This window comes from Sycon ciliatum, chromosome 7 (assembly GCF_964019385.1).
Source record: "Sycon ciliatum chromosome 7, ocSycCili1.1, whole genome shotgun sequence".
NCBI lineage: Eukaryota > Metazoa > Porifera > Calcarea > Leucosolenida > Sycettidae > Sycon > Sycon ciliatum.
Window position 1 is genome coordinate 13,670,731 of NC_088649.1, and position 22,435 is coordinate 13,693,165.

At 52.4% G+C, this 22,435-nt stretch overlaps 2 protein-coding genes, 1 long non-coding RNA gene and 1 other non-coding gene across 4 annotated transcripts in view; 3 read left to right on the top strand and 1 right to left on the bottom strand.

Annotated features, from left to right (window-relative positions):
• LOC135821043 (centromere/kinetochore protein zw10 homolog) overlaps positions 1-6,366 on the top strand; it is a 33,840-nt gene extending 27,474 nt beyond the window's left edge. Inside the window, exons 20-23 of the mRNA XM_065334105.1 lie at positions 763-855; positions 2,067-2,321; positions 3,064-3,171; positions 4,884-6,366. Of these exons, the coding sequence (XP_065190177.1) occupies positions 763-855; positions 2,067-2,321; positions 3,064-3,171; positions 4,884-5,000 (573 nt within the window). The 3' untranslated portion in view covers positions 5,001-6,366. The remainder of the gene's footprint in view (positions 1-762; positions 856-2,066; positions 2,322-3,063; positions 3,172-4,883) is intronic.
• Trnag-ucc (transfer RNA glycine (anticodon UCC)) lies at positions 521-592 on the top strand. Its single transcript has one exon. It is a non-coding gene; the product is annotated as a tRNA-Gly (tRNA).
• Positions 3,187-4,702, top strand: LOC135821045 (uncharacterized). Its single transcript, XR_010554279.1, has 3 exons — positions 3,187-3,787; positions 3,824-4,007; positions 4,080-4,702. It is a non-coding gene; the product is annotated as an uncharacterized LOC135821045 (long non-coding RNA).
• A 931-nt stretch (positions 6,367-7,297) lies between the features above and the next one.
• Positions 7,298-12,197, bottom strand: LOC135821046 (uncharacterized). The gene has a single exon (XM_065334106.1). The coding sequence runs from the start codon at positions 12,169-12,171 to the stop codon at positions 8,098-8,100; it is 4,074 nt and encodes a 1,357-aa protein (XP_065190178.1). The 5' UTR covers positions 12,172-12,197; the 3' UTR covers positions 7,298-8,097.
• Positions 12,198-22,435: the final 10,238 nt, after the last annotated feature.

The window sequence follows — 22,435 nt, forward strand, 5'->3', positions numbered from 1 at the left end:
CAGCAACCCATCCGAGCTGCACACTCTGGTTTTCATGTACTCTTGGCCACACTCATTACAGCGCCAAAGTGATCGTCCTTCAGCGTGCCATTTCAATCAATAAGACTTAGTAGAGAGGTTAAGTTACACGTTTTTTGCCCTTTTTCAAAACGCGGTGCAAATCTCACATTACGTGTAATTTTTAGAGGTTAAGTTACACGTGCGACGTGACGTGAAATTTTGCCTGGCAGGATTCGGGTTTAGTTCGCACAAATATCAAATCTTCCAACAAACTAGATAAAACTCGATAAAATTCCGGAAACTCACACAAATTCGGTCGGAATAACGGAGCGAAACTTCCAAAAACTCACGTCATGAACTAACGTGCGGGACAGTCAACTCACGTAAAACACGTCAAATTTTACGTGAGTTTTTTCACTTTTTGACGTAAAAGTTCACGGACGTAATTTAAAAACGTAAGACTTTTACGTGAAACTTAACCTCTCTAGTATTGTCTTATCACCCGTTTTGCTTTGTGCAGGCGTTGCTGGTGTAATGGTTAGCATAGTTGCCTTCCAAGCAGTTGATCCGGGTTCGATTCCCGGGCGACGCACGGCTCTTTTTTTCCTTTTTTTTTAATCTCTTGAACTGACTGAAGATCTCTGTTCGCAGCCTTTCAAAGAAAGTCCCTGTGCCGTCGTAACGTTTTGCGAGTTGTTTTGTCTTCCCTGTATGTGTGTGTGGGTGTGTGCGTATGTGTGTGTTGTCTGTTGTTGTTTGTAGGACGTACTGCCCAAGACAGTGTTCCTGCGTAGCATCGCTCTGCTCATTGACGCCGTGATCAACAGTGTTGTGTCTAGCGTTGTGGCATTGCAGGTATGTACAACGACCATCACACACTGATTCTGCTGTTTGTATGTTGACTGTAGTAGATGGCCCAGTTTAAGCCCAAGTGACTCACTGATTCACTTCCTTTTCACGCATATAGTGTCCTGTGTGGTGATATTGGGGTTTGTGTATGCATATACTGTAAAACATGTAATTTTGTAATTTTAGGTGTATTCAAATTTCGGTGTCGGGAACCTTATGGGTTTCAGGTGTAACTTAGAGTTAGGTGGCCAACACTCCCTTCACATACATCACAATACTATTGTGCCATTTAGGTGTAATCTAAATTTAGGTGCCTGGTATTTCTACCGAAATCACCGAAATATAAAGTTACACCGAAAATTACATGTTTGACAGTATCGGTTTGTGGAGAGACCAGGACCGGTGGAAGCAGTTTCTTCATTGGTCCGGCCATACCATAGCCATTTCATACTCTGGCACTGCGTACAGTCAACGTGTAGTGGGCACACATAATCATATACATCTATCTCCTCGGGAGTAACAACATGCGTTGGTGGTGGCCAACAATTAGTTGGTCGGGTGATGACCTGACCAACTGGACCGGTTCCGGCGGGTCTGTCTGTTAGGGTCTGGGCGGGCCTGCTACTAGTGGCATACTGTAAAGTCGCGGATAAAAGCCGGGCTTATAAGCACATAAGCCGCTTTCTGCATCAGGCTTCAATGCAAACCAGGCTTATATGCACCACTGATATTTTTGCCAGGCTTGTATGCACATCGGCCGATCCGGGCTTGCATAGAAGCCAGGCTTCTACGCGCGACACGCGTAGATTTACCACTGACTACCGGTATGGCGGCAGTTTTACTATGCACTGTACATGTACATAGCGCATGCACTCTTGACCTACCCGATCCGCGCTTGCATAGAAGCCAGGCTTCTACGCGCGACAGGCTTATATGCATTGACCCGTTTGATTTTCAGGCTTCTATCCGCGATGTGCTTGTATGCGAACCCGGCTTTTATCCGCGACTTTACGGTATGTGTACACAGCACCAGGGCGCTTGCACTGTATCTACAAAGTCAGCATTGGTCAAGTGTTACCTGCCTGCTAAAGTCAGCATTAATGATACCTGCCTGCTTGCAAAAGGATACTCTGCACCTGCCTGCAAAAGCTGCATTAGTCAAGTTGTCCATTTCTTTGTTGTTGTATGTCCTCTCCCGCGTGCGTATTCGTGTACAGGACATCTCAGCCACGGAGGCGATCGCCGTGCACACGGAACTGTCGTCGCTGCTCACCGGCCTACCAGCACACCTAGCCATGCCGCCGCCACAGCCACAGCGCCAATCTGACAGCAGCAGCAGCACCACGGCCGCCGCGGACAAGGCAACACCTACTGCGCGTAAAGGCTCCTCTGCATCGTCGTCCACGGCGGCGAGTTCTGCAGGTGGAGGTGGTGCGATGGCTGCAGCCAGCCAAGATCTTGTACCTCTCACGGTAAGGTGATGGCCAGTGAGGGTAGCGGTGGAGAGGGAGGGGGGGGGGGGGGCAGGGGTGTGGTGTGTGGGGGGGGGGGGGGGCAGGGGAGACTGTAACCAACTGCTGTATTTTACAAGTATAAGCTGCACTTTAACACCAGTAACTCACCCGAAAAAGGTCGGTGCGGCTTATACTACGATGATCAAATTAACGGTTTGGGCGGTACTCTACTCCGTTTGTGGATGAACTTCTATATGCACACGTGTGCACAAGCTCACGCTCACAAACTAGTACACACGAATACACACGCACACGTACACACACACCTGGCCTGGTGTACAGCTGCCAAATGCTTGGCCACGCCGCCCCCGAGACAGGGGAGAGTAGAAGAGAGAGAGTTTGAGAGAAGTCAGCACTGCCACTAGGAAGCCGCTCCGCCACGACGCCGTCCACGATTGCAATTGTGTCGCCGAAAGCCAGGAGCAGATTTAAAACAGCGATCACAGGTAGCGCAGTGCTGGTTGCAACACGGATGGCTGGTGATTGGTATGCGCTGGGGTGTGGGGGTGATGCCGGGGCGGGTGTCGTGCACTTGTGCACAGCAACCACAATACACACACACACACACACACACACACACACACACACACACACACACACACACACACACACACACACTGTTTCTCTGTTGGAAGCTTCTTCTTCTTCTACCGGTATTGTTTGTCATGTTACCCTGTTGATTGCTGTTGTGGTGATGCAGGATGGTGAACTTCGAGAACTTGTTCCCCACTGGGAAAAGTTCAGGTATCTTCTTATTCTGCTGGATGGGAACCTACAGCTGTTTGTAGACCTGTGGAGCCAGGGCACGGTATGTATGTGTGTGCACGTGTGTGTGTGTGTGTGTGTGTGTGTGTGTGTGTGTGTGTGTGTGTGTGTGTGTGTGTGTGTGTGTGTGTGTGTGTGTGTGTGTGTGTATCTTGGCGTTGTCTCCCGCTTCTGGGAGCAGCGTGGCTCGATAGGGTAGCTGACATAGTAGTAGTAGTAGTAGTAGTAGTAGTAGTAGTAGTAGTAGTAGTAGTAGTAGTAGTAGTAGTAGTGTGTATGTACATGTATGTGTGTGTACGCACACGCGCTCACTCATTCGTGTGCATTCTTGTGTATTCGTGTGCATTCATGCATGTGTGTGTACGCCACCAAATTTGTGGTATAGATTGTCGCCGCGGTACTTATACCTGTTAATCTTGTCAGGCCTAGTGACAGACCTAGTCATTTGTTTTTTGCTGTCCAATTTGAATGCGTGCAGTCAAGGCTATTCAGATCGTCAGCCCATGTAAAGAGGTAGATGATGGTCAGTGTGTCAGCCCATGTAAAGAGGTAGATGATGATTCAGTCTGTCAGCCCATGTAAAGAGGTAGATGATGGTCAGTGTGTCAGCCCATGTAAAGAGGTAGATGATGATTCAGTCTGTCAGCCCATGTAAAGAGGTAGATGATGGTCAGTGTGTCAGCCCATGTAAAGAGGTAGATGATGATTCAGTCTGTCAGCCCATGTAAAGAGGTAGATGATGATTCAGTGTGTCAGCCCATGTAAAGAGGTAGATGATGGTCAGTGTGTCAGCCCATGTAAAGAGGTAGATGATGATTCAGTCTGTCAGCCCATGTAAAGAGGTAGATGATGATTCAGTCTGTCAGCCCATGTAAAGAGGTAGATGATGGTCAGTGTGTCAGCCCATGTAAAGAGGTAGATGATGGTCAGTGTGTCAGCCCATGTAAAGAGGTAGATGATGATTCAGTCTGTCAGCCCATGTAAAGAGGTAGATGATGGTCAGTGTGTCAGCCCATGTAAAGAGGTAGATGATGATTCAGTCTGTCAGCCCATGTAAAGAGGTAGATGATGGTCAGTGTGTCAGCCCATGTAAAGAGGTAGATGATGGCTATTCAGTGTGTCAGCCCATGTAAAGAGGTAGATGATGGCAAGGCTATTCAGTGTGTCAGCCCATGTAAAGAGGTAGATGATGGCTATTCAGTGTGTCAGCCCATGTAAAGAGGTAGATGATGGCAAGGCTATTCAGTGTGTCAGCCCATGTAAAGAGGTAGATGATGGCAAGGCTATTCAGTGTGTCAGCCCATGTAAAGAGGTAGATGATGGCAAGGCTATTCAGTGTGTCAGCCCATGTAAAGAGGTAGATGATGGCAAGGCTATTCAGTGTGTCAGCCCATGTAAAGAGGTAGATGATGGCTGGATTGATGCCTGGTTTTGGTCACGGGTGTTGCTGCTTTTAACTGGGGACTTTACCCTGGTAAAAGAAATGGATTACTTCTGGCAGGACTCTCTATCTCGTGCTGTCAGTCATCCATGTATGCATCGTCTGGTCTTCCCCGCGGATGCAGGTGCTTGCAGCCGAGCCCTTTTAAACGTGTGTTTGTGTGTTTGTGTGTTTGTGTGTGTGTGTGTATGTGTGTGTGTGTGTGTGTGTGTGTGTGTGTGTGCATGTGTGTGTGTGTGTGTGTGTGCGTGTGTGTGTTGGTGTGTGTGTGCATGCGCCTGTGCACACCCACCACCCACACGTATGTTTTCCAGGGTCCCATCTCCAGTATCTACACGGCTGCGGAGGTGCGCCAGCTCATACGCGCTCTCTTCCAGAACACGGAGCGGCGCTCCAACGCTCTCACCACAATCCGCTTACCCGGCACATGACCATCGCTCACACACGCACACCACTGACCCTTGCACTGGCCTTTCGTCCCTGTCACCCGTGGTGTGTGGCGAACATCAGCAATGGGTGTTGATTATCTAGTCACTATCATCGTTGTCGTCGCCGTTGTTGTCGTCCAAGGCAGTGTAGCATTTCCCAACTAGTGTTGTAGTAAGTCAGTTGGGTTTGACTCGTTGGTTGGTGTGTTTATGATGTAGAATACTGCTGCTGCTGCTGCTGCTACTAGTACTTGTGTTGTCATAGATACTTGTACTTTCAGAGTTTGTACGTGATCAAGTTCAACTGGTGGTCAGCTGGTAGTTGCGTGGTCGTACATACACGCTGTACATATTCTCTTTCCACTGCTGGTCACCTGGTACAGCATGTGCGTGGTCGTACATACACACTGTACCTATTCAAGTTCCATGATACTGAGTGTGTGAGCGACTAGCATAAGATCCTTTATTGCTGAACATTCAAGTAATTAGTTCCAGTGGTGGTACTGCTGGTGGTCACCGCTTGTACTAGTCATTGCACAACAACACCACCACCATTACACCGCTCTCAGTCTCACCAATGCCCGTGACCGTGATGGTGAGTGCATTGCAGTGCGGGGGCATGCATATACTGCATACTCTTCGGGGACCTAGCCGGATACGTCTTGCGCGCTACTCTCGGCCTTCTCTTGATTCCCCGGCACTTGCCGGGCATGCCCTTGCGGTCCGACTGTCTGGCTGCCGGACACGGTTGATTCTTGTCCAATGGTGTTTGCTGCCAATGTGGATTACCTCTCCCGGGTTACACTCTCTGCAGTGGTTGTTGTTGTTGGCGTCGTCATCGTCGTCTTGTGCCTCTCTACTTTTATCCTTGGCCAATGCAACGATGTTTGTGATACTTGGGGTGATGGCACTGATGAACGCGTGGATATGAATAGCATTGCTGCGCTTGCCTCTCTCTCTCCATTCTGAACCAGTAGCAATCTATAATGGTGATGAGGATGTGCCAGTTCTTTACTTTACTACTCAATTCCATACCGTATGAAACACGGTGTGTTTTATTATTTACCCCCCCCCCCCCCCCCCCCCCCCACCGCCTGTTTGTGATTTATCCGTTCTACATCTTAGCTGATTGTACAAAGCTTGCTGATATCCTCCCCATCCCCTTTCACCCCCTTACCCCCACCCCTTTCAACCCCATGCCATCGTGTGATTATATTTTCCTATGCTGCCAGTGACTGCCGTTTTGGCGCTCTGGCCCTCTCATTTCCGTTTTCTTAACCTTTGAACTTATTTGAACAAATTTTACTTGTGCGCGCACGTGACTGCATTTGCATCTCTTGATGTGCTTGGGGAAACCTGCTTCTTTGGAGCGCGCCTGCGTGGGTTGTTTGTGCGACTTGGTGCGGGAACGTTCGAACCTGCTTCAATGCTCATAGCATGAGTACGTGACGTACTTGAAGTACATGTATCCGGGAGTCGTAAAATACCGACTCCCTGATACATGTCAGGGAGTCGTAAAATACCGACTCCCTGACATGACTGTATGTACGCTTGTCTAAGTTCAAGCTGTTTTGAGCTGAGCTGCTCTGTGCGACCAGCTGGCCTGTATGGTCATGTCTCTCTGCCACTTAACTCGATAAGTCTTAGATGGTTAGGATAGCATGCTGTCTGATGAGTGTTTTTTTTACACGGAACTCTTGAGTAACGGCAGAAAAGGACTTCTTTGTGGCATTGCTATGTGACAATTTTTTCTACAAAATCCACATATCTCCAGACACTGGGATGAATAATGGAGTGTGGTGGTATTGATAACTTTAGATGTGTTGAGGGCCGTAGTTCCGTATCAGGGAGTCGTAAAATACCGGTCGTAAAATACCGGTATTTTACGACTCACTGTTCCGTACCAGTGCTGGGCACTGCGTTCACCTGCGTCCAAACCAGGGAGCACTAGTAGTACAATGCCGTAATCAATGGTATTGTATTACATGCCACGTGATCGTTGCCTCGTCTACAGCCAATCAGCAACCTTCCCCAGCGTCATGGAGGTGATGTGGTCCATTGACGGGGCACTGGGGGTGGAGTGATGGGCTGCATGCAAGACACACAGCATTGCATGAGATCTCTCTCATAGCAACAATGTGATACAACACACACTCACATAGATGACAGACAGACAGAGACCGGGACAGAGAGGGAGATAGACAGACAGAGGACGGATGCGCAGACAGACAGACACTGGTGGATAGGCAGACCACACAACAGGAGCCACTGCAGACTTGCCTGATTGATACTGAATCGGTATTAACGTTTCTATGACCGTGTTCTTCAGAATGATAATGAGAGAAGATGGAGAGGATGGTTGTTATAAGAGAGGGAATGCAAAACAGAGAGCTAGAGAGACAGACGAGAGGAGAGTTGCCTCTTGTTTTGCAATGGTGACAGTACATCAATGCAGCAGTAGCAGCAGCAGCGTGATGGCAATGACAACATGCTATGATGCTTTGTTTCTGCATGCGAGCATGAAGTTACCAAAAACCTGACCCAGACTTACTGTCTAGAGTTTCATATAACTTTGCATACAGGAGCTGCACTTGCACTCTGGCATAGCTCTTCAAATTAAAATTAAATAAATATTTTTTAAATAATTTAAAAGTGACCACTGATCACTCAGGGAAGTGAACCTGAAAGTGCCTGAATTTGAAGTTCTCCCAATCCTTTCCATGTTAATAAGTACAGTGTATAATGTTTCCAACACCGAGCATGAGCATGTAAGTTTAGTTGAAAGAAGAAACCGTTCTGTGAGTGAAATGGCTGACTGGGAGAACATTATCCTCCGTGCCTCTGTGTGTGTGCACGCGCGCGTGCGCGCACGTGTGTGTTGAATGCTTCTAAAAGTGCTCACTCAGCGGACGGATACATGACTCAGCATGTGCCTGCCCTGCCAACACACTCTACTGTCTACAGCACACACATACAAACACACACACGCATGCACACATGCGCGCACGCACACACACACACACACACACACACACACACACACACACAAACACAAAAACACACACACACACACACTCTACAACTCAGCACACTCTACAGCTCACAGCTCTGCCAGCCGTTGCTTGCGTAGCTGCTCCTCCAGATCTCTGTCCCGCTTCTCGTTGGCATCGCGCTCGATCTTGGGCAGCCAGATTGGCACTTTGACCAGGTGCTCCACACCACTGTTGGTAAACTCTAGCTTGAGCATGGGACGCCTGCGCTCTCGGTACAGATAGCTGAACCGATCCTTCTCGCACAACGTCGGGTACTCAAACACGTTGTAGGAGGCACGCAGCAGGCAGAGCTTTCGGCAGGCGGCTATCACCTCGGAGACATCATCCAGCGATGCGCCGTACACCATGTGTGAGATATCCACCTCGCTGAGCTCCGGGCACCTGATCAATGCCACTCGGCACAGCCTGGCAAAGTCCAGCGTGCTCACGCGGTTGTGGCTCAGGTTCAGCTTGCTCAGGTGGCCGGCCATCGTGCAGATTAGATTGCAGACGTCGGTCGTGTCGCGTATGCCCGTGTACGACAGGTCCAGCTTGAACACGCGGTCGCAGTGCCTCAGCAGGCCGTCACGCAGACAGCGCAGTCCCTCGTTGCCCAGGCGACAGTGCGCCAGGCAGATGGTCTGGAACTTGGCCAGGCAGTTGTGCTGCATCATGACGGTGTTCAGCGCGTTGCACTGTGGTATAGTCAGCGTAATGCCGGCGGCCAGTTTGAAATTGCGCTTTTCCTCGGACAATAAGATGTTTGGGAAGAACTCACAGGGGGGACGTCGACTGCCACCGGCGTTACTACGGCGGCTACTTGCGCTGCTGCTGCTGGTGGTGGTGGTGAGGCGTCGGCGTTGTAATAGCCGCTTGCGTGCTGGCGAGAAGGCGACACCGTCGCCACGCAGTCCGCCGGCACTCTCACAGCGTAGTCCGGCACACTCCACCAGCTTGAGGTCGCCGCGGTCGGTGTGGTACTTGCGATGCTCCTGCAGGATGTCCAGCAGCAGGAAGAAGAGGAACTGCTCGCCTTCGCTCCGTGGCAGCTCCGCGTGGAACTGTGTACGCCGGGCGTGAGGGTCAGCCAAGTGCCGGTGGTCCTTGAAGCAGATCGGCATGAGACGCTGGCACAGCTCCCTGTCCAGTGTCACTCTCCGGTCCACGTCCAGCAGGACAAACCAGAGAGCGGGAGCGCACGCGAACGGTTCGTAGCGCGTCCACAACTCCAGCGCGGGTTTCATGTCTGGCCACACGTTCGGCACCTCCAGCTCCTTCAGCTCCGTGTCGGCCTTGAACTTGGGCCGTTTCGGCATATTCTTGTACTTGTGCATACTCTTGCGCATAGAGCGTGGAAGCAAGAACGTGCGTCTCCTACTATTGTTGCTCCCGCCGTTGGCTTTCCTCTCTGCTTCTCGCTGCTGTTGTCCAGGCTGGGGCTCTAGGATCCTCCGCGCCTCTTTTCTTTCCAGCTCGAAGCCGTTCTTTGCCTTCTGCCGCTGTCCCTGGCGTCGTCGCACTTCCTCCTCCGCCTGTTCTCGCTGCCGCTGCAGCTCCAGTATTGGCTCCAGTAGTCGCCGCTCTTCCTCTTCCCGTTGCCGCTGCAGCAGTAGCTCCTGCTTGTGTCGCTGCCGCTTCAGTATGCATCCGCACACCGTTGTTGGGAGTTTCTGGCCTGGCCGCTTATGCTGCTGCTGCAGCTTGAGCTGTTTCTTCTGCTCTTTCTGACGCCGTTTCTCTTCCTTCTCGTCCTCGTCCTCATCTTCATCTTCGTCCTCGTCGTCATCCTCTTCTGTCTGCTGTTGTTGTTGCTGCTGGTGGTGGCGGTATACTAACCTTTGCCGCTGTTCTGCAAATGTTTGTGAATAGTCCGGCGGCATGAGTTGATGTGCTAGGCACGGGCATGGTTGCCATGGCATTTTGAGTTGCTGCCGCTGCTGCTCCTGCTCCTGTTGCATCCGCTGTTGCCACAGTGATGCGCGCTGCTGCTCTGGCGGCGTCCGCCAAATTAGCTGTTGCTGCTGCTGCTGCTGCTGTGTCCGCCGAACCAGCTGTTGTTGTTGGTGATGTTGGTCCTGTTTCTGCTTCTGCTGCTGCTGTTGCTGCTGCCGCTGCTGGTGTTGTTTCTGCTGAGGTTGCTGGTGCTGCTGGTGGTGTTGTTTCTGCTGTTTCGACTGCTGCGGTGCCGGCATTGGCTGCTGTTGTGGCTTCTGTGGTTGCTGTGTCCGCTGCGGTTGTTGCTGCTGCTTTTGTTGTTGCGGCTGCTTTTGTTGCTGCGGCTGCTTTTGTTGCTGCGGCCGCTTTTGTTGTTGCTGCTGCATTTGTTGTTGCTGCTGCTGTTGTGGCTGCTTCTGCTGTTGTGGCTGCTTCTGCGTGAGCTGTGTAAGGTTCTTCCCTGGTTGTAACTTGAGCTGCTTCTGCAACGGTTGCTGCTTATGTGGTGGTTGCTGCTTATATGGCGGCGATTGCCGCTTATGTGGCGGTGGTTGCTGCTTATGTGGCGGTAGTTGCTGCTTATGAGGCGGCTGCGGTGGTTGCTGGTTTTGTTGCTTCCGCAGCAGCGTATGTGGTTGCTGCCTGTGCACCGCAGCCGCCATTGCCACTGCTGTCGTTGGTGTTTCCTGTACCCTCTTTCCCGGCCGTCCACTCTCATTGTGCTCTTTTTCGGGCGGCGGGTGCCGGTGGTCCCCTTGCTGCTCTTTCTCGTGCTCCCGTAGGTGCTCGTCGTGTTGCCTCTCCAGCTCTACAAGGAACAGCCGAACGTCTTCATGGCCGTGGTCCTGGACGGGCTGCGGGTGGGGCTCCCAAGGGCGCGGCTTGGGCTTGGCGTCGGGGTCGGCGGCGGCATGCTTCTGGAGCAGGGCGAACGTCAGCTGCAGTCGCATGGCCGCCGACAGCTCCCTGTCGAAGAACGACGCCAGCCTGTCCAGCTCTCGCGGGGCGCGCACGCAGGCCACGTCGTCCGGGAAATCCTGCGGGGCATGGCTGCGCGTCGTCGTGACTCCGTAGAAGCGACGGCGCGGCGGCGCGACCGGCTCTCGCTTGGTGCTGCCGTACTGCGTCCTGCTCCAGTGCGGGTGGTAGTGCTGCCGGTACAGGATCTGCACCAGCGCCTCTGTCACGCCTGCCCCCGTCCAGACCAGCAGCAGGTGCCAGAACATAAACATTGGTGCCACGCGCCCGTACATCTGCATCATCAGCTGCTGTGCCGTGTGGACGTGTCGGTCCGCGGGCCCGACCTCAATCAGACAGTGCCGCGCGTACCACGCCGCCAGGGTCTCCTGCAGCGTCGCATGGACAAACGTGTACTGGTGAGCCTTGAGTATGAAGTACACGCTCAGGCCCCGGCTGCCGCCCTTGCACTTAACCAGCAGGCCGAGGCGGCGAGCGGCCGGGCTCAGGCGCGCCTCCTCCAGCTCACGCTCGTCGAACATGGTCTCGCCGATCGAAAGCATGTTGAACGCAAACCTGGCCACCTCGCACAGCGTCTGCAGCAGCTCCGGCTTGGCATCGGCAAACGACCTGAACCTTGGTAGGGCACCCCCATCATCGTCGTCGTTATCGTCGTCGGCTGTCGCGGGCCTGCCACCACTCGTGAACGGTGTTTTTAACTGGCCCCGGGTCACCACCTGCGTGTTGCTAGTGTTGCCAGTGGCTGCTGCTGCGCCGGCGGTGGGTTTGGCCGGCGACTTGACTGGCCGTCCTCTGGTGCCGCTCTCCGCGCTGTTGACGTCGTCTCGTCGCCGACGCTGCCGCAGGTGAGGCGCTACGTAGCCCGGGTCCTTTCTCTGCTCGGCCGCGTCCGTGGCGGTCTCCAGGATGTGCAGCAGGACGGCTTCCTGCAGCGCCGGGTAGGTGGTGAAGTGTGTGTTGTATCCGCGCTTGAACAGGTCCACTCCCAGTGCACAGTACAGCGGCGTGCACATCACCGAGCGGAGCACGTTGTCGGGCTGCTCCAGAGCGCGATAGAAGTCCCCCTCCAGCCACTCATCGTCCAGCGCTGTGTTCACGTAGCGTCGCACGTTCACCGGCGAGAAACCCGTCATCCAGAGGCAGCGCTCGTTGCGCAGCTGCCACTTCGCCAGGTCCCGGACCGCCGCGCACGGACGCGTCGTCACGATGACGCGAACGCCGCGCCACATGTCGCCGCCGAGATTGCCGCGCTCGATCAGGCTGCGCATGAACGAGCTGCACATGCCCAGGCCGCCATCGATCTGGTCCAGTCCGTCGAGAACGAGACAGACGCGTTGCCGCCACTGATCGTAGTACTTGTATGTCGACACCCACCGGAACCCGTGCGTGCTGTTCCCATCGATCCTGGCGCAGAACAGCTCGTGGAAGCTGTTCGCCATGCTCACCTCGGGCTCGCGTAGCGGCAGGCAGAGCACCATGTCGAACTTGTCCGCCCACAGCTCTCGCCTGGTCCAGAGGTGCTGCACGAGTTGAATAAACACGGTCGTCTTGCCACAACCAGCCTCACCCATGACCAAGACGAACTCAAGGTCCTCCTTCTCGCCGGTTCGCGACTTGGCGCTGTCTGCTCTCGACGGCGGGGGAGTGTCGTCATCGCTATCGGGTATGTCTGGGAACTCGTCGAACAGATTCTCCAGTCGCACGTGCTCACGGCATTCAAACTCGTCCTCCAGCATCGCAGCCGTGGGGCTTCCGTCGTCACCGCTAGCATTGGCAAAGCTTGCCGGCCATTTCGGAGTGCCGGTGCCGTCCTCCGACATCCCCACCCAAGCTTTGTCGGCCGCTATCTGTCGTTCGCGTGCACTGCTGGAAGAGCACAAGTCATGGTCGGTCTCGAAAGTGGCTTCCAGCTCTTCGTAGCTGAGAAGACACAAGTTGACCGGTATCTCGCTCAGCGACACGCCGCGCTCGCCGGGTACTAGGCCCGCACCGGGCCGCACGCCCCAAGTGGCAGCCACCGCCGACTCTCTTCTCAGCTGATCTCTGGCTATGGCCATTTCCAGGGGCGGGCGAAGTAGGCGCTCTCTCCATTTCGCCAACAGGCGCTCCTTGCGACTGCGTTTGCTTTTCGGCCTCTTCATGTCGGTGTCCGATCATAAGATTCGACCGAGACATGCACAATACTCAGCAGCACGCGCAGGGTGCAGGGCGCAGGAAAAGGCAACGACCGACACACTAACGATGGTAACGCACTAACAGTAATAGTAACTGTCCTCGATCAATACCTGGGCTGTCAGTGTCATCTGGTCATGGGGATCGGCGGATCGGCGCTAACGTGCCAGAAAACTCCCGGAAGAGGAGCAAGCCTGAAGAGGTAGACCCGATAGCGGTCCGTCGTTGCAACTCCAGCTCCGCGCACCGATCATCGGACGGACTAGCCCATTGCGCGAGCAGAGACGGGTACAGCAGCTAGGGCTACAGAAGCGTTTGATCTTGCAGCAAATAAAGCTGCAAGCAAGAGCTGCGTGTGCGTGGCATTGCCTTTGCAGTTTGCTCACCTCGTTCACTCCGATCGACACTGGGTGATTCAAGGACAGTTTTAGGTGACCAGTACTGGCAGTAGTCATGGTACTTGGTAGTGTGTAGTCTTGATCCAGCACACACGCTTTGCCTTGCCCGGGCCTTGGTGGCCCTTCTTCGGGCCGAATCGTAGCCAGTACAGTGTTCTAGTCTTGCCTACTCGACTCGATCTCATCTTGCCTCGCAGTGCATGCAGTCTTGGTTGCTTGCATACAATGCGGTCATCCGGCAAGCATGATCATTGATGTCATGCAGGAAGACCGCGAGGCGTGAGCTGGTGTGAAGGACTTACTGTACTAACTCAGTAACTGCGTGTACATACCGGGAGCCCGGGGGGGGGGGGGGGGGGCACTTAGTACGTACATTGTGCTGGTGATCCTTATACCGGGATTTAATTTCCGGTCCAAGGGTGGGGGGTCCCCCGTCGGTTTCCGAGAAAGCCGTAACTTTTTTCGTTCCAAACTATTTTTCCGGGGTCCATCTACTCACAAAAAGTCGGTTTGCACACCTTTTTGCCCCTCCCTGTACAACTGAGTCCAGCTACGGTATGTCCGCGCAGAGTTAGGTGGACCCTTAACCCGGGTTCTACTTTACAAGTCATTTAGCACAAGGTCTTAGGTGTGAATGCTATCGACCACTCATATCAGTCATATGCAGGAATGTCAAGATTTTTCACTCTCTCTCCAAAAGTCGTACAAATCTAGATCAAAGATGACATACCGGCATGTACATGCAGACAGTTGCCACGACTCCCTGGCTGTGATCTTCACGATCCCAAATGGAGTTCTCCACTTTCTGCACGTAAAGGGTATCTCCTCACTGGTGGTGGGCGCGTGTTTGAAGGTCGTGAACAATGTATTACAAGAATAGTTACTGAGGAGTAAACAAAATCTTCAAAAGTATGAAGGAGCTGAAAACGTGAAAAGTCTGAAGAAGAAAAAAATTGACTACTGCCGCCAGGACTTGAACCAGGGGCCTTCGCTTATGACCAGCGATGCTCTAGCCACTAGTGTCATCATCCCAGCAGCGGCAGTTTCTTCAGACTTCGAAGCTCGAGTTTCCTGTGCACCCACACAGGCTAGCTGGTGGGACGCAGCCCCAGCTAGGTCAAGACGGTAGATCAAAGATATCTTACGGCAGAAGGAAAAATGCCCTGAGCCACGCAAGAATGTACTTGTAGGAGAAACATGTAGTGGCAGGACAGCTATGGAATGGATAGAATGATAAAAGGGAGTCGTAAAATACCGGTATTTTACAAAATACCGGTATTTTACGACTCCCTGAATGATACCTGCCGCTCATGTCACGAAGCAAAGTAGCAAAGAGGAAACTTAGTAGTAATCATGAGTTTCTCTGCGTCGCCTAATCATCGGCAAAGCAGCAGCAGCAGCAGCAGGAGTTTGTGATAACCACGATGCAGGTGCACGCACAGTATAAATAAGTGAGGAAGGGGAACACAGTTTAGAAGTCAATCGGTGGTAACAGGTCATTCTCTGCGGCTACATCTGGGTATATCAGGGTGTCGGAACGTAGTTAGGGTGGTATGGTCAGCCACCTGAAGTGCAATTTACTCGTGGGGTGGTCAGTGGGGTGTCTCATCTGGAAAATTTCGAAAATTAGAGCCCAAATCAGCGCCTTTTACTAATTCACACGGTACCAGTGGCAACGAGTGGTACGGTCATTACTGCAGTGACCGTAGCATGTCCAGCTACACACGGCTATACTGCCATGGCATACTCGTAGTATATAGCTCATGGTGTTTGCTGTGCCCGGCCGCACTTAGTCGTGAAGTTACAACTCATGTGCAAGAGTGTCTGGTGGTTCGTGGTGGTGCTATGGCAAGCTTCTCAGTTGAGAAAAACACACATGCAGATAGGTGGATGAGTGAGTGAACGATCAGATATGAGACCGATGTGTTGTTAGGAAGAGAGAGAGAGAGAGAGAGAGAGAGAGAGAGAGAGAGAGAGAGGCAAAGATAGGTGGAGATATACGAGCACATTGCATTATGTGTGCGTGTGTGTGTGTGTGTGCGCGCGCGCGCGCGTGTGTGTGTGTGTGTGTGTGTGTGTCTTTGTCTGTCTGTGCATGTGTGCTTATGTGTGAAATAATCACCATTCAGACTGTGAATGGGGTACGCCATCTACTCACAGACTGAGTCACAGGGCACTATTCGCCGCACACTCCAGGACCATGTTGAGTGCGGACGCTGCCAGCTGGGTCATGACCGTGTAGTGGCTGTAGTCCAGTTCGTTGATGATGATCAGCCGCATCAACATCAACACTGTCCTGTGGACCAGAGCTCTGGTGCCGCGCAACCCCTGACACGTCACCGTTACCTTGGTCACGGGCTGACCGGAGAGAGTGCTCCGTCGTCGCCTCCGTGCCGCTGTCTGCCGCATGCGCTCGAACAGCGGACCGACGAGCACCTGGAATGCCGCGTTGCGCCCGGACTGGTACAGCTTCGGCAGGACGTGCGTGAGAAAGCGTCCGAATGTGCTGTTGAACTGATGTTGCTGCTCGATGGTCCGGTACAGGTCCACAAACTCGTAGTACAGGGTCGTGCTCAGCTCCTTGGACATTTTCCTGGCGATGTCCTCCAGCGTAGTTAGGCATTTGTCGTCGACCTCCCAACGGCCCGGCGCTCTGTACTGCCGCTCTGCCGCCTGCAGCTCGGGTTCCCAGCACTGCAGGCGCTGCGGCGACGGCCTGATCTGGCCCGACTGTTCGACGTGAGTCATTCCGATCACCCACAGCTTGGCGGTCAGATGCAGTAGACATTCGTTGTCGTTGACGATCGCGCACGAGCCGTTGCCGGCATACTGGCAAAGGTCCGGTGCGAGCGGCTGCGTCAGATGACAGTTGTTGACGGCGTCTCTAGCCGCGCTGCTTGCGAATTTGTTGAACCCCTCGTAGAGCGACTTGGGACATTTGTACTCGCGGCCACCCAAGCGAAACATCTTCTTCGTCGTCTCCTCTAACTTGGGGAAGAGCAGGAGACCGGCGATACAGTAATGAAATCGATAAGTGTGCTTACGCACAATCTGCTTCACGCACAGGTTGGTCAACATTTTACTGATGTGTTGAAAGCCGCAAGGAAACCAGATGAGCGCACCCGGAGGTGCCGAGCAGTTCCGCGGCGCAGCAGTGTGATGATGGGACACCGGCCCCGCGGACACCATCGCATTCCCTTTTTTCTGATTGCTGCTGCTATTCGCTGCAGTCTGCTGCTCAACGTCGATCTTAGAGCACGCAGCGCGCACGGCCCTCTCCGTTTTGCGCATCAATTGCGAATGGGCGGTCGAGGGCGCATCGCGGCATACCCGACCATCGCACATAATATTATACTCTGACGGCGGCAGCTCGTTGACAAGGTTGAGGTTGACTCCGGTCCGTGTCGGCGGCGGGGCTGACGAGTCTTGCCTCGCTGGTGCGGCTTGGCCCGGAGATGGAAGTCTGCGTCTCTTTGCAGGCCACAGCCTGGACAGAAAGCGGCCGGTCGAGGGGCGGCGGAGGCGGGGACTGCCGCCAGTCACAATGCGGTGCCGGGCTGCATGGACAAGGAGACGATCTGTGAAGACCGGTAACAACAGAATAAGTAGCACGGCGGACGTAGCCCACGCTGAAGGCATGTCTTGTTGAGGTTTGCTCAAAAAAGCGTTGAAGAAGTCACTGTGAAAGGACTCAGCCGAAGCAGAACTGTAGATCTACACCGGGCCCGAAGTAAGTTCGTTTCCAGCATTCACGCGCTGGCTTCTCGCAAACGCCTTCGAAGTTCGAACTATGCTCGCCCGCCGGCCGCTACTAGGTGGCTAGAAAATAGAACCTTTCCGACCAAAACCCGACAGTCAGTGAAAGGGTGTCACTGGACCCTCGTCGTTTGTACATATCTACAGACTCAATGCAGATCTACGTGGTTGGCAGGAGCAGCATCAACACCACCAGGCACTAGCGTTGTTGTGACTGCAGTGCGGCTGGAGACTGCTCGACACACTGGCACTGGCACGTCGCTGTGAGACTTCAAGCGTCGCAACGACTTCGTGCTCTAGCTCCGGTTAGGATCGGGCGACTGGCTTCTGTCGGTAAGTCTGACACTACTGCCGTACTGGTGTGCGTTTGTGTGTGTGTTGAGGGCTGGAGTGAAGAACGTTACGTTATTGAAAGAACCATGATTATCCGGAACGGTGAATAGAAGAATCCAAAGTCAACGCATGCTTGCACTTACAGGCTGTGAAGTCTGGAGAGCAATGTACGTAACTCGTTAGTTTGCAGGTGCAGTCGACCAGTCAGTGTCTATGGTATTGGTGGGTAGTATCACAGGTGCTTCGCACCAGGCGGAGGCAGCGGATCCTAATGGAAGCTATGCGTGCGACTTGTGAGATGATCCAGACTGGCGACAGTGATGTGTTAAAGGGGAAGTTAAGGCAAAAATTAAAATTTCACCAGTTGTAGTCTTCGGGGTGCTGAGTCGAATGGTCTTGGTCCGAGGAAGCTGAGACGCTCCCTTCCTACTTGAATCCCAATCGAACTCGCGCACTTCCACCGAAACTGGGTGACTGCGCCCTACGAGATGGGGATTTGTATGCAAAATGTCACTAAAAGCGCCATTTCGTTCTTATAAAAGCACGGATGACGGCGATTGGCCCATATGTTGTAGTCTTTGGGACGCTGAGTCGACTGGTTTTGGTCCGAAAAGGCTGCGATGCGGCGTTCCTCCTTTATTCCCAATCGAACATGGTTGAAGAAGCGGTCACGTGCTCCTGCGTACACCAGTCACCTGGTCACCGTGCCTGCAGGGTACAACTTACTAGCCTGTTTGACCTTTTTTGGGTGCAGTCCTGTCACTCGAGTTGAACCCGAGTTGAACCTTGGTGTGAAAGTTGTCACCTGCTGGCGTGGTGACCAGGTGATTTGGGCACCCAGGACCACGTGACCGCTTCTTCAACCATGTTCGATTGGGAATAAAGGAGGAACGCTGCATCGCAGCCTTTTCGGACCAAAACCAGTCGACTCAGCGTCCCAAAGACTACAACATATGGGCCAATCGCCGTCATCCGTGCTTTTATAAGAACGAAATGGCGCTTTTAGTGACATTTTGCATACAAATCCCCATCTCGTAGGGCGCAGTCACCCAGTTTCGGTGGAAGTGCGCGAGTTCGATTGGGATTCAAGTAGGAAGGGAGCGTCTCAGCTTCCTCGGACCAAGACCATTCGACTCAGCACCCCGAAGACTACAACTGGTGAAATTTTAATTTTTGCCTTAACTTCCCCTTTAAATTAATGTTGAGACTGAGTGAGAGTTTTGTCAACAGCATGCATCCACCACAGAAGACGCCGGACACGAATATTTACCACGCTCCGCACGGAAATAGAGCAGAGCAGGGAGTGCTAACTGAACTGAAGCATACCAGAAAAAAAGTACGGAATCCTACTGGCATTATCCGCCAATACTCAAGCGCTACATGTACATGTAGTTGCATGTGGCAGATGCAGTTGCATGGGGCGGATGGTGTTAAATAAAGCCCAGGCGGGTAGGCAGCATGGGGCACAGGGGGTGGGGGGGGGGGGGGGCTAGGGGGCTCAGCTACGCCCCTGAAGCCATCCTTCTATTCGTACCGGGAGGCAGGCACAGCTAGGGACACAGTTACATGTACCGTATTTCCCTGCTTGTAAGTCGCGGCATAATGCCGTTTATTTATTTATTTATTTTACTATTATTATTTTTCGGCAACGCAGATGATGATGATGTTGATTGTCGCTGGTGGTGGGGAGATTTCGTCAAAGGAGGGTACTACCCAGGGAGACCCGCTGTCCATGGCATTTTATGCATTGGCCACACTCCCCATCATTCGGCATTTGCAGCAGCAACACGACGCCGTTAAGCAGATTTGGTATGCGGATGACTCCAGTGGTGCTGGCAGGATGAGAGCGATTCGAGACTGGTGGACAACAATCCAGGAACACGGTCGCCTGTATGGATATTTCACCAATCCGGACAAAACCCTACTTCTCGTGAAGCCCGGATTGGAGGAGGAGGCTTCACATCTGTTTGAAGGCACCGGTGTCCGCATTGTCACCGGCAGCACTAAATATCTGGGCTCATACATCGGGGAGCCTGATGATGTTGCCAGCCAAGTGAGGGAGAGGGTTGATGATTGGTGCAAGGAGCTACGCACATTAGCAAAGTTTGCCAGCACAGAGCCTCACGCGGCTTATGCAGCTTTGACTCATGGCCTGCGGGGTCGTTGGGTCTACCTCTTTCGTACGGTTCCCATTCCGGAGGACGCAGTATCAGCGTTGGACAAGGTAATCGAAACTGAGTTCTTGCCGGCTGCAACTGGTCGAGATGCATTCACCACGGAGGATTTGGTGATGCTCAGGCTGCCGACTCGTTTCGGGGGAATGGCCATTCCACACTTTCACAGCATGAGCGGGACAGAGCGCGACGCTTCCAGAGCAATGACAGCAGCCCAGGTTAGTGAGATTCTGCAACAGAACAACACATCATGGACCAAGCAAGCACCGGAACGTGTTCGGCAAGATGCTATGACAGCCAAGAGGGATTTTGCCAGACAACGCGGCACAGCAAGTGAGGCTGAGTTCCGCCAGCTGCGGCAGTCGGCGTCGGCGGATATGTCGCGTTGTTTGGAGCATTTGTCCTCCCGAGGTGTCTCTAGCTGGCTCAACACACTGCCTATCAGAGAACACGGATATCATCTGTCGAAGGGAGATTTCAGGGATGCGGTGGCGTTGCGGTATGACTGGGCATTGGTTGATGTGCCTACTACCTGCTCTTGTGGCCAACCGTTTAGTCCGGCCCATGCCATGTGTTGCCCTACTGGTGGTTTCCCCACCATTCGGCACAATGAAGTTCGCGATATTCTTGCCGACTTACTTACTGAAGTTTGCTCGGATGTCGCTGTCGAGCCTCAGCTTGCTCCGGTTTCGGGAGAGGTGTTTCTGGCAGCCTCAACTATCACCGCCAACGATGCTCGCGCTGATATCCGGGCTCAAGGGCTGTGGACCAGGGCACAGAATGCTTTCCTGGATGTCCGGGTTTTTCATCCCGATGCTCCGTCCTATGCCACCAAACCTCTCGACAAACTGTTGGCGGAGCATGAGAGGAAGAAGAAGCTGCAGTATGCTGAGCGCATCATCAATGTGGACCGTGGGACATTTACTCCACTAGTTTTCGCCACGGCCGGTTGTTGTGCGCCAGAGTGCTCCAGATTTGTCAAGCGCCTGTGTGGCCTTATTTCGAGTGGGGACACGAAGTTGTATGCCCAGACAATGACATATGTCCGGTGTCGACTGGCGTTTGCATTGTTGCGGTCGGCGATCATGTGCATCCGCGGTGCTCGATCGTCATATCACCGTCCTGTGAATGCATTGCGAGAGTTGGCAATCTCGGAGGGCCGGCTGTGAGGTTTTGGAGACGATGGTGGGCAGGACAGTGCCCTTGTATTTTCCTGGTTTTGTTTTTTGTTTGTTTTTTGTTTGTTTTTGTTTTTGGTGTTTTTTTGTTTTTTGTTTTTTTGTTTCTCGTTTTTGCGTTTTTTCACACATACAATTGTTTTCATTTTTTGGTGTTGTGTTCTAATCATTCGCCATGCCACTGTCAATTGTATTCTGTTTGCCCGTAAAAGAGGCCTTTTTTGCTGTTTGATGATGATATGATGATGATGATGGTGATGATGATGATGATGATGATGCTATGCCTCTCAACAATATCACTATGGATAACATCACATTTTTAAATAACTATTTGGTAAAGTAACATCATCTGTCATTCAATATCTATCTGGTAAAATAATCAGCATTTGAATATCTATTTGGTACTAATCATTCAACTGTTAAATGTCATATTTTACCTGAATATCTATCACGATTTTTGCACATAATCTCGGTTATCACCGTTTCAAGCCCGTACAAGAGGCCGTTTCCAATGATGATGATGATGATGATGATGATGATGATGATGATGATGATGATGAAGCCACTTCTTTGGGCAAACAAAACACAATTTCCCAAGATGAAGGAGTGGAACCCTACACAAATAATAGTTTAAATGAATCCAACGCAAAGATCGTTTTTCCATGAAATACAACAATTGAACACAATTACATGCTTAAAGGCATGAAAGCAACAAAACAGCAACAAAAGGGTAAGCGCCATACCAATCCCACATGCACAGTCAGGACACAGCACGATACTTAACAAACTAGACCTGACTCGGCCACGGCAATCGAGACATCATGAAAACATGAAACTTTGGTCCGTGATGAACACTGTCACCGGACGAAAGAAGACCCGCCGAGTACCCCAGGTATCAGCTGACCAGCTGGGCGACTTCTTTGCAGATGTTGTTCATGACCCCAGTCGACCTACGCACCTACAGATGCCAGTTGGCCCTACGAAATCTGATGCCCTTACAGCCTTCCAACCTGTGTCGTTGTATGATGTCGCTAAGCGTTTGCAATGTGTGGATCCACATAAAGCTACAGGAAGTGATGGAATTCCAGGTATTGTGTTGAAACGTTGCTCGGACACCCTCTCCCCATACCTGATGAAGATCGTCAACTTATCTCTTGCGTCTGGTATAGTGCCATCAACTTTCAAACATTCTCTTATCAGCCCATTGTATAAAAATGGCGACCCACTGTCAGCTCGTAACTATCGGCCCGTCTCGCTACTGCCTATTGTTTCTCGCATACTGGAACACTTTGTCAAGAAACAGCTGACAACTTTCCTAGATGATCACTCCTTGTTACCTTCAAGTCAATTTGCATACCGAAGAAATCACTCAACAGAAGATGCTCTTATCCTTGCCTCCAACCGCTGGAAATTGGCCAAATCGGAACGAAAACACACCGGGGTAGTAATGGTAGATCTATCGAAGGCATTTGATAGAGTCCA

Coding starts and splice junctions, on each gene's coding strand:
- LOC135821046 (XM_065334106.1), bottom strand. CDS start 12,171: ATGTGGCGCGGCGTTCGCGTCATCGTGACGACGCGTCCGTGCGCGGCG.